Below are 20,037 nucleotides of genomic sequence, written 5' to 3' on the forward strand. Positions count from 1 at the left end.
TTTTCTTACTAAGCTTACTATTTGTGTATGAAGACATAATAAAAGGTAAAAATCTGCATATTTGGTGATGAAACAAGACTCATGTAACAGAGTAAACCCTTAAGTAGGAGAAATGCTTCCAGAGAACTATCTTATACAATGTCTTTGTGACTGTAATGTACTCTTCTGGCTATCTTCCCCGTATTTTCCTGCATAAGAGCAGACATGAATGTAAACTCTATAATTACGATGGTTATATCACTCTCCTCTCTCTTTACTCCAACTATAACTAAACCGTCACCAGCCTTTCTCTTCCAAGCTCTGAAGGAAGAAATAGCCAAGAGGGCCTCACAAACCACTAGAAAATACATGAGCTTTAGGGTCAGCTTTACCACTAATTAGCAGCTTGGTTAATTTAGGTAACCTTCCTTACACCTTCCTTGTCACCTGTTTCCTCATTTTTAATAAAGGTTAATGCTGATCCTACAAAATTATTGACAAGCTTAAATTAAAAACTTGCAAAGTGCCAAGTGTTGATTTTCCTGGCCCTCTGCTCCCTTAAAGGCTAATTCCCATTTAGGTTTTTGATTCTACCTTCTTCTGCCAGAAGTTATTTCCTCTCCACTGACCCCTTCCCCTCCACTTAAATATGTCAAAAATTTCCACAGGCACAAAATAAATCAATGGAAAAGTTTGTTCCTGTCTTCTCTACACTCAGAAGCAGAGCTCTCTCTGGCCCTGTACTTCCCAAACTTCTTTTAAAAACGGTCTCAACTCCCATTTTCTCTCTATCCTCGTTAACTCTTTTCAATTTTTTCTAGCTTTATTATTCTACAGAAATTATTTTTCATGCCAATGTGGACTAATAGGTATTGGCCAGATTTATCTTTCCTTCATAAGAAACCAGTAAGATGAAATTAGAATTTAAAAAAAAACAAAATTACACAAAACAACAATTTTCAAGACAGTACACATCAGGCAGCAAAGGAGGACACTGTTTCTTAAGGAAGGGGAAATACAAGAGGTGAGTCCTACCACTGTCCCAGCTTACTGCTTTAAGGAGTTTCCGGACCCTAGCATAAGGAGGGGAAAGTGCAGCAGATTGTGGCAGAATCCTTGAGTTAAAGGAACTGAGCAGAATCTGAGGAGATCAAGGCAACTAATAATTCAGCAGAGAGCAGCAGAGGCGATAGCTACACTGAGAGAATCCCAGAGATCTACCAAAGTTCTCCCTCAAGCACTCAGTAGAATTAATGGCATGTGTCTGAGGAAACTACTGCAGGCCAAGGAAAGAAACGCAGGCTCCAAACTTTATTTCCAAAAGGTGAGATGAGAACAATTAATTTATGGGATCCTGAGTACAGTACAGAGTCTTGCCTCAGTATGGGAACAGTTGTTCCTTAACTGAGCACTATTCCAAACCACCTTAACAAGTCATAAAAGCAAGACTCAACAGAACTAATCTATTTCCAAGTTACTGAACTATATCCCAGAACAAAACTCAAGAATATTACACAAATTCAAAAACATACTGTACCCAATAAGATAACATTCACAATTTCTGGCATCCTATCAAAAATTTCTAGGCATGCAATAAGAAAAGAAGGCAAAACTCATAGTAAGGAAAATGGCAATCAACAGAAGCCAACATCTGACTGATCCAGAAGTCATCATCAGAACAGAATAATAAAACTGTTACTACAAGCATATTGTATATGTTCAAAATGACAAGAAGCACAATAGATGTTTAAATCAAACTTAGAGATGAAACTTTAATATCTAAGATGAAAAAATACACCAAATGGGATTAATGAGGGATTTGCACTGTAAAAGATTAATGAAGTTACAAGCATGAGAATGCAAACTACCCAAAATAAAATAGACACACACACACACACACACACACACAAAAGAATGGGAAAAAGGGGCCAGCACTGTGGCATAGTAGGTTAAGTCTCCGCCTGTGCCAGTTTGATTCATGGCTGCTCCACTTCCAATCCAGCTCCCTGATGGCAGCCTAGGAAAGAGTGGAAGATGGTCCAAGTGCTTGGGCCCCACACCTACGTGGGAAACCTGGAAGAAGCTCCTGTTTCCTGGCTTTGGATTGGCCCAGAGCAGGCCACTGCAGCCATTTGGAGAGTGAACCAACAGATGGAAGATCTTTCTGTCTCTCCCTCTCCTCTGTGACTCTGCCTCTCAAATAAATAAATAAATCTTTAAAAAGAAAAAAAAAAAAGATGGGAAAAAGAAAAAAAAAAACTGCAAAGGACACTAATGAGCTGGTACTTTAAGCTATCTAAAAATGGGTAACTAGAATCCTCAAAAGACAAAAAGGGGGGAAATTGGAAGAAATAAAGGGCAAAGATTTTCCAACCTTGATAAAAACTATAAACTTATAGTTTACTGTCCATTATATAAGCATCTGGAACAAAACTTTATGTAGCACAACATCATCAGCTTGCCTAAAACCATCATAAAATAGAAGTCTCAAAAGCAGCCAGGGAGAAAATGCACACCAGGCACATGCTAACAGAAAGTTTTCGCATGCAATACAAGCAAGAACACTAGAGCAACATAATTAAAATACTGAAAGAAAAAAAGAAACTATCAACCTACAATTGTATACATGGTAAAAATATCATTTGAAAACCAAAGCAAAATAAAGATGTTTTCATACCAGAAAAGTTAAGAGTTCATCACTAGAGATTCATACTCTACAAAATATTAAGTTCTTTAGGCAGAAGAATATTAGATAAAAATATGGACTTATATAAAGAATGAAAAGCACCAGAAATGGCAACTACATGAATAAATATACAATACTTTGTTATCACTTAAAGGGACACTCAAAAGTATAACAATGTACTGGAGAATTCACAATCTACAAAAATAAAATGCATGACAACAATAATATAAAATCTGGAAAGAGAAAAAGGAAGTATAGTCCCATTAATGTAAGGAAGCTTCTTACACATTAAATAGTTACATCATTTCAATGTATATTGTAATATAAGTTAAAGCTATATACTATCAACTCCAAAGCAATCACTACAATAACAAAGAACTACAGTTAATAAGTAACAAAGGAAATAAAAATTGATTCATTAAAGATACTCAATCCTAAAAGTTTCAGAAAAATAGGAAAATTCCATTCTCCAAAAGATTAGAGGAGATAAACAGAATATCATTAGTAAGATGAAACACCCCATCCTAACCAGATTAATAACTGTATTAAATATAAAGTCTAATTAAAACGGATTGTCTAACTGAATAAAAAAGCAAGCACCGGGGGCTGGCACTGTGGTGCAGAGGTATGAGCTGCAGCTTGCAAAGACAGCATTCATATGGATTCATACGGACCCTGCAGAGTCTTGACTGCTCCACTTTGATCCAACTTCCTATTAATGCCTCTGAGAAAGCAACAGAAAATGGCTCATGTCCTTTGGTCCCTGTCATCCATGAGGGAGACCCAGAAATAGCTCCTGGCTTTGCTTAGCCTAGTCACAGCCACTGTGGCCATTTGGGGAGTATAACTCTCTGCAGCTACCTTTCAAATTTTGCCAAATAAGAAATATATATTCGGCCGGCGCCACGGCTCAATAGGCTAATCCTCCACCTAGCGGCGCCAGCACACCGGGTTCTAGTCCCAGTCGGGGCGCCGGATTCTGTCCCGGTTGCCCCTCTTCCAGGCCAGCTCTCTGCTGTGGCCAGGGAAGGCAGTGGAGGATGGCCCAAGTGCTTGGGCCCTGCACCCCATGGGAGACCAGGAGAAGCACCTGGCTCCTGACTTCGGATCAACGCAGTGCGCCGGCTGCAGCGTGCCAGCCGTGGCGGCCATTGGAGGGTGAACCAATGACAAAAGGAAGACCTTTCTCTCTGTCTCTCTCACTATCCACTCTGCCTGTCAAAAAAAATATATATATTAAATATAAAGACACCAATAGATTAAATTAACTAGAATTAATTGACATATCTAATTAATTAAATATAACTAGAGTATTTTAATGTCAGACAGATTTCAAAGAGTATCACAGAGATAAAGATTATATCATAATCATAACAGGGTCAATTTGTTAAAAGGACATAATAATCAAGAATGTTTATGTGGCTAGCATCAGAACTTCAAAATGGATGAAGCAAAAAACTGATACAACATCCAGGAAAAATTTTAAAAATCAACCATTATAATTATGCTGGATAAAACAAACCAGAAAAGGTACAGTGTATGATCCCATGCATATAGAATTCTAGAAAGTATATACTCATCTACAGTGATAGAAAGAAGATCAATTGCTTAGGGAGGCCGGGGATATGTGAGGAGCAGAGGGAAGGTTGCAGAAGGGTACAAGGAAACTTTGTGGGATACCTTAGTTTAATAACTTGATTATGGTGATGATTTGCGGGTGTGCTTCTATGTCAAATTGGTTAAACTACATGCTTTAAATATGTGGTTTGTTATCAGTTACATCTCAATAAAGCTGTTTAATATGTGTTTGATACAAAATCATACACTATTTTCCAGGCATGCTCCAGTTCTGGACATAAAACATTGAAAAAGGTGTAAAGGAAACCCATCAATACACAATGAATAGTCTGAGCAGAGAAAACAGACAATAAATGCTATACAGTATGATAGTCTCTATGAAGTACCAGGTATTATTAGAAAGTACAGTATAGAAGCCAACTTGTACACATTCTAACTAGGTAGTTGAGAACAGAACCCCTAAGGAAATAATGTCTCTACCATGATGAAAGAATGAAGCACAAATTAGTTAAGTGAAATATGGAGGGAAAACATACAAAGACATATAATAAATGAAGATTCTAGACAAAGGATGTATATAAGACAAAAGCCCAGAAATGGAATTGCTGACTCAAATGGTGATTACAATTTTATTTGGAATAGAAAAAAATAAACTAAAATTTACGACTTAAATAGCAGAGGGAATTCTGCAACAATTTAAGATATCATTTAAGACAAGAATAAGCCTCTGTGCCAAGCTCTTCAAGACCAGAGACCATGTCTTAAGCCTACAGTGTTTCACACACCTGGGTGCCTGTAAAGGTTTGCTGAATTAAAGTGAACTCCCTGGGTTGAAATATATCAAATTTTCCAGAGCTCCTAAATTATCCCTCACTACCTCCAGAAATGACAGTTTTTAAAAAAACCTTTTCTAATCATCCTCAAGTCATTAATGAAAGCCCCTGGCAACAACAGCCTCCCAAACTGTTCTCTCCATTCCTCTCTCCTTCCAAAGTCAACCTCCAAGTGCCTACAAGTAAATTATTCAATCTATAACTCTGTCCTCTTCCCATCTATACTTCAAACCATCAGATAGCACCTCACCACCACCAACTAGGCATTGTAAGCACTGAATCTAAGACTAACACTGGGGGCCCACACTGTGGCTAGTAGGTTAAAGCCCCTATATGGGGCTGCTCTACTTCCATTCCAGCTCCCTACTGAGGGCCTGAGAAATAGTGTAAGATGGCCAAGTGCTTGGGCCTCTGCACCCACGTGGGAGACTCAAAGCAGCTCCTGACTCCAGATCTGCCCAGCTCAGGCTGTTGCAGCCATTTGGGGAGTACATCAGCAGATGGAAGACCTCTCTGTCCTCTCTTGTCTGTAACTTGGCCTCTCAAAGAAAGAAAGAAATCTTAAAAAAAAAAAAAAAAAAAAGACTAACACTGGTGAAATGCAGGGTGGGTAGGCACACACAATTTGGTGAGTTTTTAATAAAATTAATAGATTTGGGGCTAGCACTGTGGCGTAGTGGGTTAAGCTGCCACCTGCAGTGCCAGCTGCAGTCCCATATGGGAGCTGGTTCGATCCAGCTCTCTGCGATGGCCTAGGAAAGCAATAGAATACGGCCCAAGTGCTTGAGCCCTACGGGGGAGAACTAGAAGAAGATCCTGATTCCAGGCTTCGGATTGGCGCTGCTCCAGCTATTGCAGCCAATTGGGGAGTGAACCAGTGGATGGAAGATCTCTCTCTCCCCTTCTCTCTCTGTGTAACTCTGACTTTCAAATAAATAAATAAATCTTAAAAAAAAAATAAAGTTAATACATTCAATTTAGAGGACTATCGATCATGAGATTTCACTTTGTTTGTTAAATATTAAATATCCTTTGTTTATGTAAGGATATATGAGTACATGATTTTTTTAAGAAACAATTCCACTTAGAAAATTTAAAAAATGGCAAAACTTTGAGTTGAGCTTTCTTTTTGATTATACAGGCCCACTAAACAAAGCTGCAAAACACAGACCAAAAGACAAACAGGTGCCTCACTGATCTGCCAAAGCACTTCAAAAAGTTCATGGGGAAATGGAATTAAAAGTATGAGTGTACTTTTGCACAAAAATTTTTTTCATTATATATGAAAATGTGTATTATGGAAAACTATGCTTGGATTTCAAAACTATTTGCACCAAAATAAACTCATGCTTTAAATTTTCCCACACACACACACAAAAAACTAACTCCTCTCACTTTCCCAGATTATTTGCTCCAACAATATAAGACTATAGGAATGTCTTGCGTAAAATCTATTAATTCTTTGTTTGCTCATATTTCCCTATGATTAGGACTTCAACAATTCCTCCTCTATTCATTCAGTTTATGAAATCTCTACTGTATACCACACAATAAGGACAGAACAGTGAGAAAAAAGAAACATTGCCGTTTTTATGGAACTCATAGTTTAGTGGAGGAAACAGATGGCAAAAAAATGTAGAATTTAAAATGAGAGGCCAGTATTGTGGCGCAGCTTAAGCCATTGCCATATGGAAGTGTGAGTTTGAGTCTCAGCGCTCTGCTTCTGATCTAGTTCCCTGCTAATGCAGCAGAGGATGGCCCACACTTGTAGGAGACCAGAATGGAGTTCCCAGCTCCTGGTTTTGGCCTGGGCCAGTCCAGGTGACTAACACCACATGAGAGCTGAACCAGCAGATGGAAGATCTCTCTCTCTCTCTCTCTCTCTCTCTCTCTCTGTATCACTCTTTCAAATAAATAAAAATTGTTTAAAAATAGACAATAAAATAAAACTTTGATAAGCATTGTCTAATGGAGACTGGAGTGAAGGAGCCCAAAAGTGGATGCAGGAAAGCTAGTCAGAAGGCTACTGCAGTTCAGGCAAGACACGGTGATGTGCACTAAGGGAGAGGCACAGAGAAGCCCAAATCTGGATTTGACTGGACATTCAGCAAAGATGATTCCAACATAAGCAACTCTACAGCTCTGCACTAACAGTCCAATATTTAATGCCTTCCTGCATGTATTCCATTTCATAGCCCTTCCCATGCCCACTCTAGGCTTGGTTCATTTGACTTGCTTTGGCTAATGGGCTAATAGCAAATTTGCTGCAAGCAACAGCACTGAAAAAAGCACTTATGAATTGCTACTTGTCTCCTGGAACATGCCTGAGCTCCCCCGTTGGGGGCTGAGAAACCTTAAGGAGGAGAGTCAAGCAAGACCACCTGAAACTCTGAAACAAACTCACAGCCAGAGAACCCCCAAACATATGAGAAAGTCCAGTTAGGAGGAGCAGAACTGCCCACAGACCCATAACCGAAAAAAAATGCAGGAATGAACCCAACCAAGACAGAAAGAACCACGTAGGAGACCTGTAGACTTGCGAAACAAACCAACTGTTGTTTGTTTTGAGCCACAGAGTTCTGGGCCGTTTTTGTTTATTTAATGCGTTAACTAAACATGGCAATATTATTTTACTGACACAGGAAGACTGGAAGAAACACAGGTGGGAAAGGAAAGACGAGAAAAGAAAAATCAAGCTCATGTCATGCCATCCTGGTCAACTACCTTGTAAAGCTCCATTTAAGATACTGACTTCCAGGACGCTTTCCCAGATCTCGACTGACAGAGGCAAGGTCGCACACAAATGCAATCACTGTGCTATGCACATACCCCTATCACAGTCTTTCCCCTTCGTTTTGTAATTATATTTACATGGGTTTTCTTAGCCGGAAATTAGAATTTCTCCGTCATGAGCTAGGACTTACTCATCACGCCCTGGAAGGACGTTTCTGTACTTAGTAACTGAAATTAATAACAGCTGTTTGATAATCTATTGACTCTAGATCAGTATTTCCAAAAGTCTGATCTCCTGACGATAAGCATCTGAATCAGCCAGCGTGTGCATTAAAATGAAATGCACTCTAAACTCTTAGTACCTTACGTTATAAAAACAAGGACGAGATCCTGTGGGCCAGCTACAGATACACAAAACTAGCAGCAACGGGGGTCCCAAAGCACCCTTCCTCACAATCTCCTAAAGCTCTCTTCTACGACAGAGTAACTGCTGCGCCAGGAGCTGGGTCATTTAAGAGGCTCCGAACCATCTGTGGATTCTCAACGAGGAAAGAGCTCTCCCACAGAAAGCGAGGCGCCGGGGTGCCCCCAAGGAGGTGTGGTCTCCCAGCGCGCACGTTTCAGACCAAGCTTCAGCAGGAAAAGTCTGAGCGCAGCTCCCACGCCGCAGGGGCCGGGCCAGGGCCAACCAGGCGGAGAGAGCCCAGGCAGCATCGTGCGTCCGACCTCAGAGCCTGGGCCAACAAGCGCAGCGCGGGCGCGGGGTCCCGGGGCGAAGAAGCCGCGCGAAGGCGGCCCCCGCGGGGTTCTGCAATGGGCATCATTCTCTGGGGGCAGCCGCCTGGGTCCTCCCCACACCCGGATGGGCCGTGACGAAGGGCAAGGTCGCTTTGCTTGCCTGAGTCATAAAGGAAGAAAATGCGAGAGGGGTCTGGTCGAAGGCAGTCGAAAGGGGAAAGGAACGGAGTGCGAGGGGCGCCGTGTCCCACCTGCGTCTAGCTCCAGCTGGTAACAGGGCAGTGGCTCGAGAGACAGCTTGTAACCCTCGAAGCGGGGATCCAGTAGAGGACGCTTCACTCGTAGGGAGCAGTTAGCGGCCACCTCCATCGCCTTTCAGGGTCCCAGCGTGAGATTTAATAAAGCTCTTGTTGAAAGGTCCGCGCTTCCCTCCACACACCGATGCTGGGAAGCGGCGTGGTTCCCATCCCAGAAAACACTGCGGTGCAGAAAGCCCACTGGGAAATGTAGTGTCCCTGAGAAATCTGGCCGTGTTGCATGCTGGGATGTGTAGTTACTCGGGGACTTGACGCCCGCGCGACAGCACGGTCTGGACTCGTTTACCCAGAGGGCCGTGCGACCAGGAGGCGGCCCGCGCTAGTTAAATTCTCACATTATAGGCAGGGTGGCGAGACCCCGCCCCGGAAATGCGTGTTCTAGCTTTCTGTGTGCTTAGGTGCCCGAGCTACTGAGGGTCTAAGTCCGGGCAGCCCAAGAGTGTGGTAGGTAACGGTCGTCAGCGCAAGGGTCATTTCGTCGCTGGGAAGGGACGGCCCTCGCCCGCGGTGATGGTGGTGAGCTATGCCCGTGGTCCTCAGGGCCGGGACCCGGGCCCAGCCCAGGCTCCTTTCGATGTGCTGTCTTCTCGTTAGCTTCCCCGACCCGCGCTCGCGGGCCTGTAGGGCTCTCCGACAGGGCGTGCTACCGGAGTTGGCCTGCAGCCAGTCCTCGCTTTGTTTTCTGGCTCCGCCTCTCCCGCTGTCTCCGCCCTGTTCTGTTTTCCCCAGGAATGTCTGAACTGGGAAGGGATTCCCTAGCGCCCTTGTTCTAGCAGTGAGAAAACTGAGGCCTTTGTAAGAATTAAGTGACTTGTCCAAGGTCACTAGCCGTCTTCTAGGGGCCAAGGCGAGCGCAGCTTCAAAATTCTGGGAATGGTACTGACTAGACCTTACACGGAGGTATTTGGAAAACGTTAGCCTCTAACTGCCAAACCAAGCAGTTCCTGGTTCTTGCTCAATCCCTCTTTTCCTCTGTTCCCTTCAAAAAAAAAAAAAAAAAAAAAAAAAAGTCAGCTCTGAAAACTCATTGCCAGTCTGAATTTCACGTAGGCGAGAAGAGAGACAACAAAAGCAGTCAGAAGCCAGTGCCAGATTACGTGGGAGAACATTAGCTTATTCCAAGTTTTATTTGAACTTTTAAATGGCTTGAATGACCTTAAAAACCCAACCTTCCACATCTTTTTATACGATTTTGTTTCTGCTTATCTATTTTTTTTAATGAAAATTGAGAATTTTCTAAGTTAGGAATTAGTTTGAGATGTTTTTCCCTTATCTCAGCAGCAGTATGTGTGTTTGAAGATACACATACAACTAGTTTAGCAATTGGAATTCTGGGTACATCTTAGTGAAGAATAAAGAAAAGCGCTCAGAGCCTTATCTGGTGATTTTATTTATCAGCAGACATAGTCTTTTACTGGTATTTAAGTTCTAGAACTTCCTCAAAATTTTGAATGCAATGATGGTGCATCAAGGATCAGCAATGAATTAAGATGTGCAGTGAAATAAAGTTTTTGGAGGGTTCAGGGAAAAAAGTACTTACGTCCAAATTCTGTATTCACCATTTTCTTCTGTGCCTCAGTTTCCTCATCTGTCAAATAGAGATTATGTTAATAACAGAATGTGTTCTGGGAATTAAATATTGTTTTTAAAAATCACTAAATGTCAGCCCAATACCAGGTTCACAAATGTTATGTTATCTAAAGACTTATAGTAGAGAGTATATGGGGGAGGGAAATTGTACAGTGAATTCATCAGTAGGACTTACTGGGATGCAGTAAATTAAGAGTAATGGTATTATTAATACACTGTTGTAATTTATCACCCCTTCAGTTGATAGAATCTTAAACGTGTTAGGATGCTTGCCTAGAGGATTTAGAAGAAAATGCTATGTGTTCTATATCTGAAAATACATGTTGATGTCCAGGTTAGCAAGATGAACAAAGATGCGCAGATGAGAGCAGCGATTAACCAAAAGTTGATAGAAACTGGAGAGAGAGAACGGTAAGTAATAGATCGTGTTAATAAGCTGTATTTTTTTCATCTTTAATAGTTATATCATAAAAACCTAAATGTCAAGAATTAAAACATAAGTACAAAGAATTACAGAAAAATTTCTATTCCTATCAGCTATGAAAAATAATATCTGTTCAAGATTGCAAGACTTGGAAGTGTGTGATGTAGCCAAGAAATGGCTGTCTCGAAGAATGTATAATCCAATGAAGGTGATAGAACTAATTTCAGTTACCAGACTCTCTTAACCTTGGGACAACATGTGCTCTTCATGCTCTCTCAAACTCTTCTTTCTTCCTCTCATTTTTAGTAAATTCTAGCTTATCTGTTAGGTCTTAATTTAAATATTGCCTCTTGAAGGAATCTGTTAAGTCCAAAATAGTTTGTTCTGTCATAGCATTTAATTACATTACATTCTAATCACCTACTTTGCTAGCTTGTATCCTTTAGTATAATCTAAATTTTTTTCACAACAGAAACACTGTTGTATACCGAACAGCTCATGCTAATGCTATGCCTGCCAAATAACTGGCCAAGTAAATATCTGAAAAATGAACAGGGTTGGAAAGGCTGGGGAATCAAGAAAGGCTCCTGGAAGCAGTGTGATAAAGTTTATATGAGAAATATTTGTATATATTTTGTATATATATGGCAGGAAAAGTCTTTCAAACTCTACCTGAGATTTAAGGTGACTGGGTAAGATTACAGAATAGTAATCAGAAAGTTCATGGAAAGTTCGTATTGTCTCCATTTTCTTTAGTGAACTTTTTGAAACTCCCTTGTAAAGGAGATTTGTTCAGCTAAGATAGAATAGATGAGCAGTTTTCCAAGCTGTCAGAAGAGGGAACCATTCAGGCAGTTCAAACAGAATGTGCAAAGTCATAGAGCTTTGGTACATGATAATGCTCTGCAAACTACGCGGACAAGAAAGGTAGTAGGTAAAGTGTGGAAGTATGTGCCTGGAATGGTGAACCAGAGGAGTATATATTGAAAGTGATAGAGACTGAACACAAAAACTGTCTTAACCAGTGGAAATGTGTAAGTTCTTCTAACAAAAAGGTCTAGGGCTTGAAGTTACATCATACACCATTGGATCTGGGCACACAAAAATTTTTACCAAGCGTATGTATTTCCTTTCCTCTCTCAGCTCTACTTTCTCTGTGTTGGCTTTATTCTCAAACAGGCCCTACTCACAGGTGGCAGAGATTAGCAGTTCACAATTTACATCCCACCAGCTCAGACTACCTTCCTCTTCCTCAGCAAAGGACCTAGCTTGATTTCCATCTTACTTAGGTAATAAGCCAGTTATGATCAGCCTTGTGTAGGTCATATTTGCATTACAAGAACCCAACACAGATTCATACACTGAAAGGGGCAGTGGTTTTTCCATGCAGGAAAGGGTAAGAGAATGGGTGGCAGGGTTTGCAAAAACATCTGTTGTTGACTTTGTCTTTGGGTGGTGGGAGTCATCAAATGATTTGAAGAAAGGGAATGACTAAGTCACATTTACACTTCAGGAGTCTTATTCTGGCAGTGTGGAGGATGGACTTGAAGGAGTCAAGTTTGAAAAAAGAAAATATTATTGGGTTAAAAATGAAGTAAAGCAAAAATGGAAAAGAGAACTTAGAACTTTTTTTTTAAAGTAGGAACAGCCCTCAGTATGAGGAAGGAGGCATTTAGAACACTGCCTTGAATTACTTGCCAGTAATGGGTATAGGAGATTATGTATTTTTTTCATTTTTGTTGTGTATTCATGGAGCTTAAAATTCTTGAGTTTCCATGCCCTATTAAGGTTTTGGAGATACATTAGTAAACAAAATATAGTCTTTTGTTTTGTGGTGCTTACATTCCAATGGGGGCAAACAGAAAATACAAAAATAAAATGTTAGATGATGATGAGTGCTAGAGGAAGAAAGTAAAGCAGAGAATTATGAAGTGTGATATTTTGGGTAGAAAGACAAGGAAGGCTTCATTGATAAGAAATCAGAAAGATATGAGAGAGCTTGCCTGGCATTTTTGAGGAACACATAGAAGCAAAAGGAGACTGAGTGCATTTTGGGTGCGGGAAAGGAGATCAAGTCAGAGGCATAGCTGGGGAGCAGACAGATCATGGAGGATTTCTAGGCGAGTGTATGATCTTGAAATTTTGCTGTGAGTAGATTGGGAAGGCACTGAAAGGTTCTGAGCAGTAAGGGGAAAATGCAGTGTGCAAAGGAACAAGCATGGAGGCAACTCAGGACAATTGGTGCCAATCCAGACAAGATGAGATGATAGTTTGAACCAGGGTAGCAACAGCAGAGATGATGAGAATCATTTAGTTCTACTTATGTATTACAAAACTGAAACCAACAGGATTTGCTCACGGATTGGATGTGTAGTGTTAAGGCTGGATGAAGGATGCTGTCAAGGGTTCCAACCTGAGTAAGCTGAAAAGTGGAGCTGCCATTTGGAGGAAGAAAAAGATGAAATGGGAGAGAATCAAAAGTTGAATTTTAGCTTATTACGATAGACCTAATTAAACATCAAGATAATGAATCTCTGGAAGTGTCAGCTGAGAAATGATTGAGGATTTGTAAGAGTGGCAAGGGCAAGAGAATAAAACATGTTATTGCATCCATGATGCCATTAGTTGCAGTGTATACCATTATTTTTGTCCCATTATCAAAAAAAGGCCATTGCCAATTCAGTTATGAAAGGCATGTCAATTATTGAATTGTTAAAATTTTAGGACGGTGGATAGAGCAGCCTTAGAAGCAGTGAAACAACGCTGTTGGTGTGTGGTTTAGAAGAACCTGATGATCTGGGAAAGAAGAAAGGGGCAGTCTAAGGGAAGAGGGAGGTGTAATAGGGAAGTGGAGAGCGAAACGAAGAATAGATTTAGGAATTTAAACATTGCAAAAGTGTAGCTGCTTCAGTCTCATCTCATCGCCACTAAAAGTTTACAAGATCTGTGGTACTGCTGTTGGTGAAGAGATAGAAAGTGTATAAGGTGGCAGTGGCGTAAAGCTTCTTGAGAAGTGTTTTAGCCCCTCTTTCTGACTTAATTTTACTCATTAAATGACTCACCTGAGGGAAAGGCCCAACAGTTTAAAAACCTTGCATAAGATTGAAGAACTGTGAAGTGATGGAACCAAGTTTAGGCCACAGTTAAATTTTTGTGTCTGAAAGGCAAGGTGTTTGCTTTAGACATTCCTGCCCACAAAATTCATTGTTGGGTAATTTGGAAACATGTCTTTGTCTACAGCCTCAAAGAGTTGCTGAGAGCTAAATTAATTGAATGTGGCTGGAAGGATCAGTTGAAGGCACACTGTAAAGGTAATCAGTTTCATTTACAAAATAAGCTGTTTCCACTGCTCTGAACTGGGTTGGCCTGGGGTTCAGTAGAAAAGAAATATATTCAGTATTTTAAGGTATGTTGAACTAATTTTAAACAAGTAGAAAATTGTATCTTTAGTTATGCTTTCCTTCCCTCAGTGATGTATGTGCACCTAACTCCCTCATTTTTAGGAATTTTGTATTTGTCTTGAAACAAAAGAGCCATGATTACTTAAGATTTTCTCTGACATCAAGTAGTTGTGTTTTTTAGTAACATTAGTTATTCTTAATCTGTTTTAGCAGCAAACTGAGCACTCCAAGGTAGAGACATTCAGGAATTGTATCTTTTTCTTTAACAGTGTTATTTTGAACAATTCATTTATAAAAGCTTATAGAAAATCACACTTAAAAAGTATAGAGTGGAAGCTTATAGAATTGCCTAGGTATTGATACCGATTGATAGATTACATATGTCACTAAGATGAGCATCTTCTGGCTCAGCTTTTGGTTTAATGGAATTCTGTATATTTGTAATGAATCCCTATTGTATTGCAATGGTTTCTACAACTAAAATTGCTAGACATTATTTAAATATTGATTGTAAGAAGACAATTTGGCAGCTTAGTAAAAGCATAGACTTTGAGGTCATACAGACTTCCATTAGTAAGACTGCAGCTGCATTTCAGTTCATGTTTGATGAGTTACTTGATCTTTGAGCCTCAGTTGTCTCACGTGCAAAGTGGGAAAAATGCCTAGCCCTTTAGAACATTGTGAATATTGTATAAGTCACCTAACAGGGATCCAGAAATATTAATTATATTCCTTCTTATATTTCTTTTGGTCCAGCCTAGAGAAGAGAAAGAAACAATAGAGCAGTGTTGTTCTACATTCTAATGATTTGGTATGAAATTACAAGTTAAACTAAATAAGTTTTTCCCCTCCATACATTAAAGAGCTAATATGATTATAGTGAAATAAGATCTATCTAGGTGTAAATTTCCATGTTTTCTAAATGTTAGATTTCAACATTAGAGTTCAAATTCATTTTTCAGTGTTGCAGTTCTTGTTATATTACAGGTTATTTAGCTGAGAGATGAACAGACTCTTTTCATCTTTTTAATCTGGAGAATACATAATGTGTTTATAAGGTTGAACTAAATTTTCATTAGAAAAGAAAAAAGTATCCTCTTTTTTTTTTAAGACCAGTCTACACTCTAAAATCATGATCTTAACCCTTCCTCTATGAAAATCTTTCTTACAGATAATGATTTTAAATGATATGATTTGTTTTTTGCTTTTGCATAAGAGGTAATTAAAGAAAAAGGACTAGAACACGTTACTGTTGATGACTTGGTGGCTGAAATCACTCCAAAAGGCAGAGGTAAGGAATACAGATTGTCAAAGGAAGCATGTGCTATAGACAGGCTTTTTCCTCTCTTACTGATTCATTTTCTTTCTTTTTGTGAGGAAAAGCACCCTTTCCAAAATCATTTGGGTGCTTGTGATGCCTCATGGGGGCAGTTAGAAATGCCCACTTGCCTGTAGTGTAGTCTTGAGTACCAACGGAGATTATATATATGGTTGTAAAATGCTTTTGCCATCTTAAACAGTATGCCAATTTAAGGTGTTACTACAGATAATTTTTAAAATGTGGGATTTATTAGAGCTAAATAATACCTTAAGCTAGGATTTATAAACTTAATCAGATAGGACCTGAATCCTCTTAAATATTTAATAATTCAAAGTTTTATTCCAGCCCTGAGTTACTGCTCTACTATCTCTTTCCTTATTAAAAATTAACAAAGGTCTGTCTTCTTGAATGTCTAATTAAGAATTTAGTAATTCCATAACTTCATGTTCAGGGTCATCCATAGTTAAGACTCACCCTATTACCACTGTCCAAAGTTCTCCCTTTCATGTCTTGTTTATAGAAAGCAGCAAAGACATAGGTAATAATTCTATTAATGCTGATGGTGTGTAATAAATATTAGATAAGGAACTATATATCGTTGCTGTCTCAAATGTAATGACATTATTTTCATTTATTTTGATAAAATTAAGAAGTTTTGTAGTCATAAATAGAAGCAAGTAAATTAGATGGTCTGTAAGTTTTCTCACACGGAAATAGTAAAAAGAACTTGAATGCAAAGGGGAAGTAAGTTTGAAAATTATTACTGATGAACACTAATTCCCTGAATCACTTCCTGCTGGCAGAAAACCACAGAATCCCATGATCCTTTTCACCTATCTCTTTAGGTCTATTTACCACTGGAAAAAAACTGACTTTTTCTTCAAATATGTCTCAGGGAACAAAACAAAATATTTATTGTTACCCTAATTTCTTTTTAATTCATTTCATTTTGTTCAGTATCATTTAGGAACTAGTTAAACAGGTTAAATATCCTTTTCTTCTCCTTCAACACTTGTGTCTTGGCTATTTCAGTCTCTTCTAGCTCCCCTGCTAGAGAATGAGGAAATAATGAAAAGAGGAGTAAAAATAAATCTTTCTGTTGTGTTCTTAGTTGTCTGTTTATTGTCAGGATTAGGCTTTTTTTAATTACCTTTTTTTGGTGTGCAGTAATGATTATGTTTCCATTTTACATTCAGTTGATTTTGCAGCTTGTAGGTATTCTTAAACAATTTAGAAAAAGGAGTATCTGCCTTACTTGATTTGTATACTTATGTAATTTGTAGAAATACTGAACTGTGGCTGAAGTGTACCATTTCCTTGGATACAAGCAAACACATGTGATCCCCCCACATGCTTTTTTACATTTTGTTGGTTTTGAATAGATACACAGTCACATAGATCAGAATTCAGAATATGAAGTATAACAAATATAAGTACTGTTACAGTTTTTTGCATCTTTGCTGGTTGAGACAACATATGCACTCATTATTTCAATAAAATACGTTTTGAGTACATCTTATCTAAAATGCTTAGGACCAGAAATATTTTGCGGTTTTGGAATATTTGTATACAAAATGAGATATCTTGGGGGATCCCAATATAAACATGGAATTCTTTTATGTTTCATATGTACCTTATATACATAGACTGAAAGTAATTTTCTGTAATATTTGTAGTGCACCTACATTTTGACTGCAACCCAACACATCAGGTCAAGTGTGGCATTTTCCATTTGTGACATCCTTTTTTTTGGCCCTCAAAAAGTTGAATTCCAGATTTTCAGATTAGGGCTGCTTAACCTGTATTAATCCCATTATTTTCCAAAACATGTAGCATATTATGATCCCATCAACCAATATGAGTTTTCCCTCATTCATATTTAATTTGTATTTATTTTATTTATTTATGAAGCAGAAACAGAGATCTCTCATCTCCTGTTTCACTCCACAAATACCTTCAGCAACCAGACCAGGCCAGACCAAAGCTCAGAGCCATGAACTCAATCCAGGTCTCCCATGTGAGTGGCAGAGACCCAACTACTTGAATCTATCCCCTGCTGCCTCCCAGAGTGTGCATTAGTAAGAAGCTGGAAATGGAAGTGGAGTCAAGACTGCAATCCAGTGACTCCCATAGGAGATGTGGGCATCTCAAGCAATATATTAACTGCTATGACAATTATCCATTCCTTTTCCTTTTCAATTTGAAGTAACTGTATAGTTGAGAAATCAACCCTTTTTCTATAAGAGTGTTTCCCCCATTTTTTTTCTTTTGGCTTTTCTTGCAATGGTTTTGAAGAAGCTTAAGTTGTTACCAATCTGTTACAGCCTGTGTTTAAAAATGGCCTCAATTCCTAATTTAAAGAGTTTCCCATCCTGACTCCTCTGCTTCCAATCTTTGTTTCCTGGTAATGCATCCTGGGAGGCTGCAGATGATGGATCAAGTGCTTGAGCACCTGCCACCCATTTGGGAGACCCAGGTGGTGTTCCTGGATCTTGGCTTTAACCTTGCCCAGCCCTATTGTGTGCATTCTGGGATTGAAACAACAATGGAAGATCGGTCTATTTCCCTCTTTCACTACCTTTCAAGTAGATGAAAATAAACATTAAAAAAATTTTAATTTTCACATTTTCTTCTCATCAACATGTATATTTAGATATTGGATAGTAAATTACAATAATGAATTACAAATGCACAATTGTTTTCTGATCTGTTTACCTGTATTTTTTATTGAACCTGAGGGTTATTAAATTCTTTGATTGGAAATTCTGAATAAATGTCAAATCTCAAAATGACTTACTTGTTGGGATCTTCTCTTAACACTTTTATTTTTGTGTTTCAGCGCTGGTACCTGACAGTGTAAAGAAGGAGCTCCTACAAAGAATAAGAACATTCCTTGCTCAGCATGCCAGCCTTTAAGATTGAATTAGATTGTGTTGTTCTGTGGTTTTATTTCTGAAAGTAAAACTTGCCATAAATTAGAGGTCATTTCCCCAAAATAAAGTCCTTTTTTGTATAATGGTATACAGTTTTCAGTAATGATGTATACATTGTTGATTTTTCCCTAAATGTGTTATTTTAATAAATATCTCATGAATGACTTTGAAGTTTGCTTGGATTTCAGAATAAATGGGACTTTGTCTTTATTACTAACTTGCCAGATTTGTTGAGAGAGAAAGTCAGCAACTAATACAGTTTAAGTATTTAGTGTGTATAATTCTCTGTGCTAACAACTAAGAAGTAAGCAATTTTGCTGGATTGTATATGGTGTATTCCTTTTTTGAATCCCCATAATACTTGATAAATTGTAATGTCCCATCTTGTACTACAGTTCTTATTTTTTTCGTATATTTGTTATAACTCTGAGGGTTAGGACTGCATCTTTTTTAGTGTGCCTTATGCTTCAAAAATTTTTACCATCTAGTGGAAGAGAGAACATTTACAAGCTGGCTCCATACCAAGCTCTACCCACATACTCTACTCATCTGAACTTTGAAAGCAGAATCTTTAAGGTGCATTCCCATAAGGTCAAGAAAGAACTTGATGGGAAATACTCCACCCATTAGCAGTACTCTGTGACATCAGGATTGCCAAATCCAATGGACTCTTGTCTATTCTCATGTGACCTCTACTGGAAAATGAGAATCTTGACCTTCCTGCTACTTGGAACTCTCTTCCCACTCCTAACACTGTTTCTTTCTACCACTGGAAGTTCCTTCTATTTCTTGTGGAGTACCTTTTGCTGTATGTGACTTAAATAATGATGCTTCTTTGGGCTCTCTGCTGATCCCTCTGACTGACTAAATGGGTATACTTTTCCTGAGCAAATCCCAAGAAACTCAGGTCAGATCATGGCAACAAGCACCAACAGTATGATAATGCTAAACTGCATCTCCCAACCAGACTTCTCATTCTCCAGATCCATGCATCCAACTGCAGTATGTCAGCATCCTTGGGTATTTCACAAACACCCAAACTCACCACACCCAAACGAATGATCTCACTAGTCTCCCTTCCCATGACTGCTCCTGCAGTTCTCATCCCTGTGAGTGCTACCTCCCAGTCAGAACAGATCACCCAAAGAGCTTGCTAAATTGCTGATCCTGAGGGTAAGTGGGGCATGGCACAAGATTGTTTCTGACAGGCCCCCATTTGGGACTGATACTACTGATCAAGAACCACTTTGGATATAACAAGACTATAAATTGTTCATTACTTTCCTTTTGAACTGCCTTAGTTCAAGCCCAGAGTATTGATAGTAGAGTACCATTTTGTACCCAATAGTTTCTCCATGCCTCCTCCCATATCTCTTCCATGCTGTTACCTCAGTAAATTTCCAATGCAGGCTGAAATTAAAACTCAATACCTAGAATCTCCTTGATTGGACACTTGTTTCTTGATTGTTTCATCCCTAAAAACCTTTGAAAATTAACGTGTGTC

At 39.1% G+C, this 20,037-nt stretch overlaps 2 protein-coding genes across 7 annotated transcripts in view; one reads left to right on the plus strand and one right to left on the minus strand.

Annotated features, from left to right (window-relative positions):
* Nucleotides 1–9,049, minus strand: part of NUDCD1 (NudC domain containing 1) — an 87,617-nt gene extending 78,568 nt beyond the window's left edge. For 2 of the 3 annotated variants that reach the window (XR_016235885.1, XM_002710736.6), the window contains exon 1: nt 8,799–9,049. Coding sequence is in view for 1 of the 3 variants with exons in the window: in XM_002710736.6 (XP_002710782.1) it covers nt 8,799–8,916 (118 nt within the window). In the remaining 2 variants the exon portion in view is untranslated. Of the gene's footprint in view, nt 1–8,707 lie in introns of all 3 variants that reach the window. The other variant, XM_089335588.1, reaches the window with a different exon arrangement.
* A 79-nt stretch (nt 9,050–9,128) lies between these two features.
* ENY2 (ENY2 transcription and export complex 2 subunit) lies at nt 9,129–18,704 on the plus strand. Of its 4 annotated transcripts, none has more exons than XM_002710737.6 (5): nt 9,129–9,380; nt 10,789–10,865; nt 14,119–14,189; nt 15,496–15,570; nt 18,440–18,704. In XM_002710737.6, the coding sequence occupies exons 1-5, from the start codon at nt 9,375–9,377 to the stop codon at nt 18,514–18,516; spliced, it is 306 nt and encodes a 101-aa protein (XP_002710783.1). In that variant the 5' UTR covers nt 9,129–9,374; the 3' UTR covers nt 18,517–18,704. The 4 variants fall into 4 exon arrangements, with proteins under 4 accessions (XP_002710783.1, XP_089191716.1, XP_008254055.1 ...); XM_089335590.1 differs by having other exon boundaries at nt 9,169–9,308; nt 10,695–10,865; XM_008255833.4 differs by having other exon boundaries at nt 9,175–9,308.
* The last annotated feature ends 1,333 nt before the right edge of the window (nt 18,705–20,037 follow it).

Source organism: Oryctolagus cuniculus, chromosome 6, assembly GCF_051225735.1.
Source record: "Oryctolagus cuniculus isolate XC-2025 breed Fujian yellow rabbit chromosome 6, ASM5122573v1, whole genome shotgun sequence".
NCBI classification, from domain to species: domain Eukaryota; kingdom Metazoa; phylum Chordata; class Mammalia; order Lagomorpha; family Leporidae; genus Oryctolagus; species Oryctolagus cuniculus.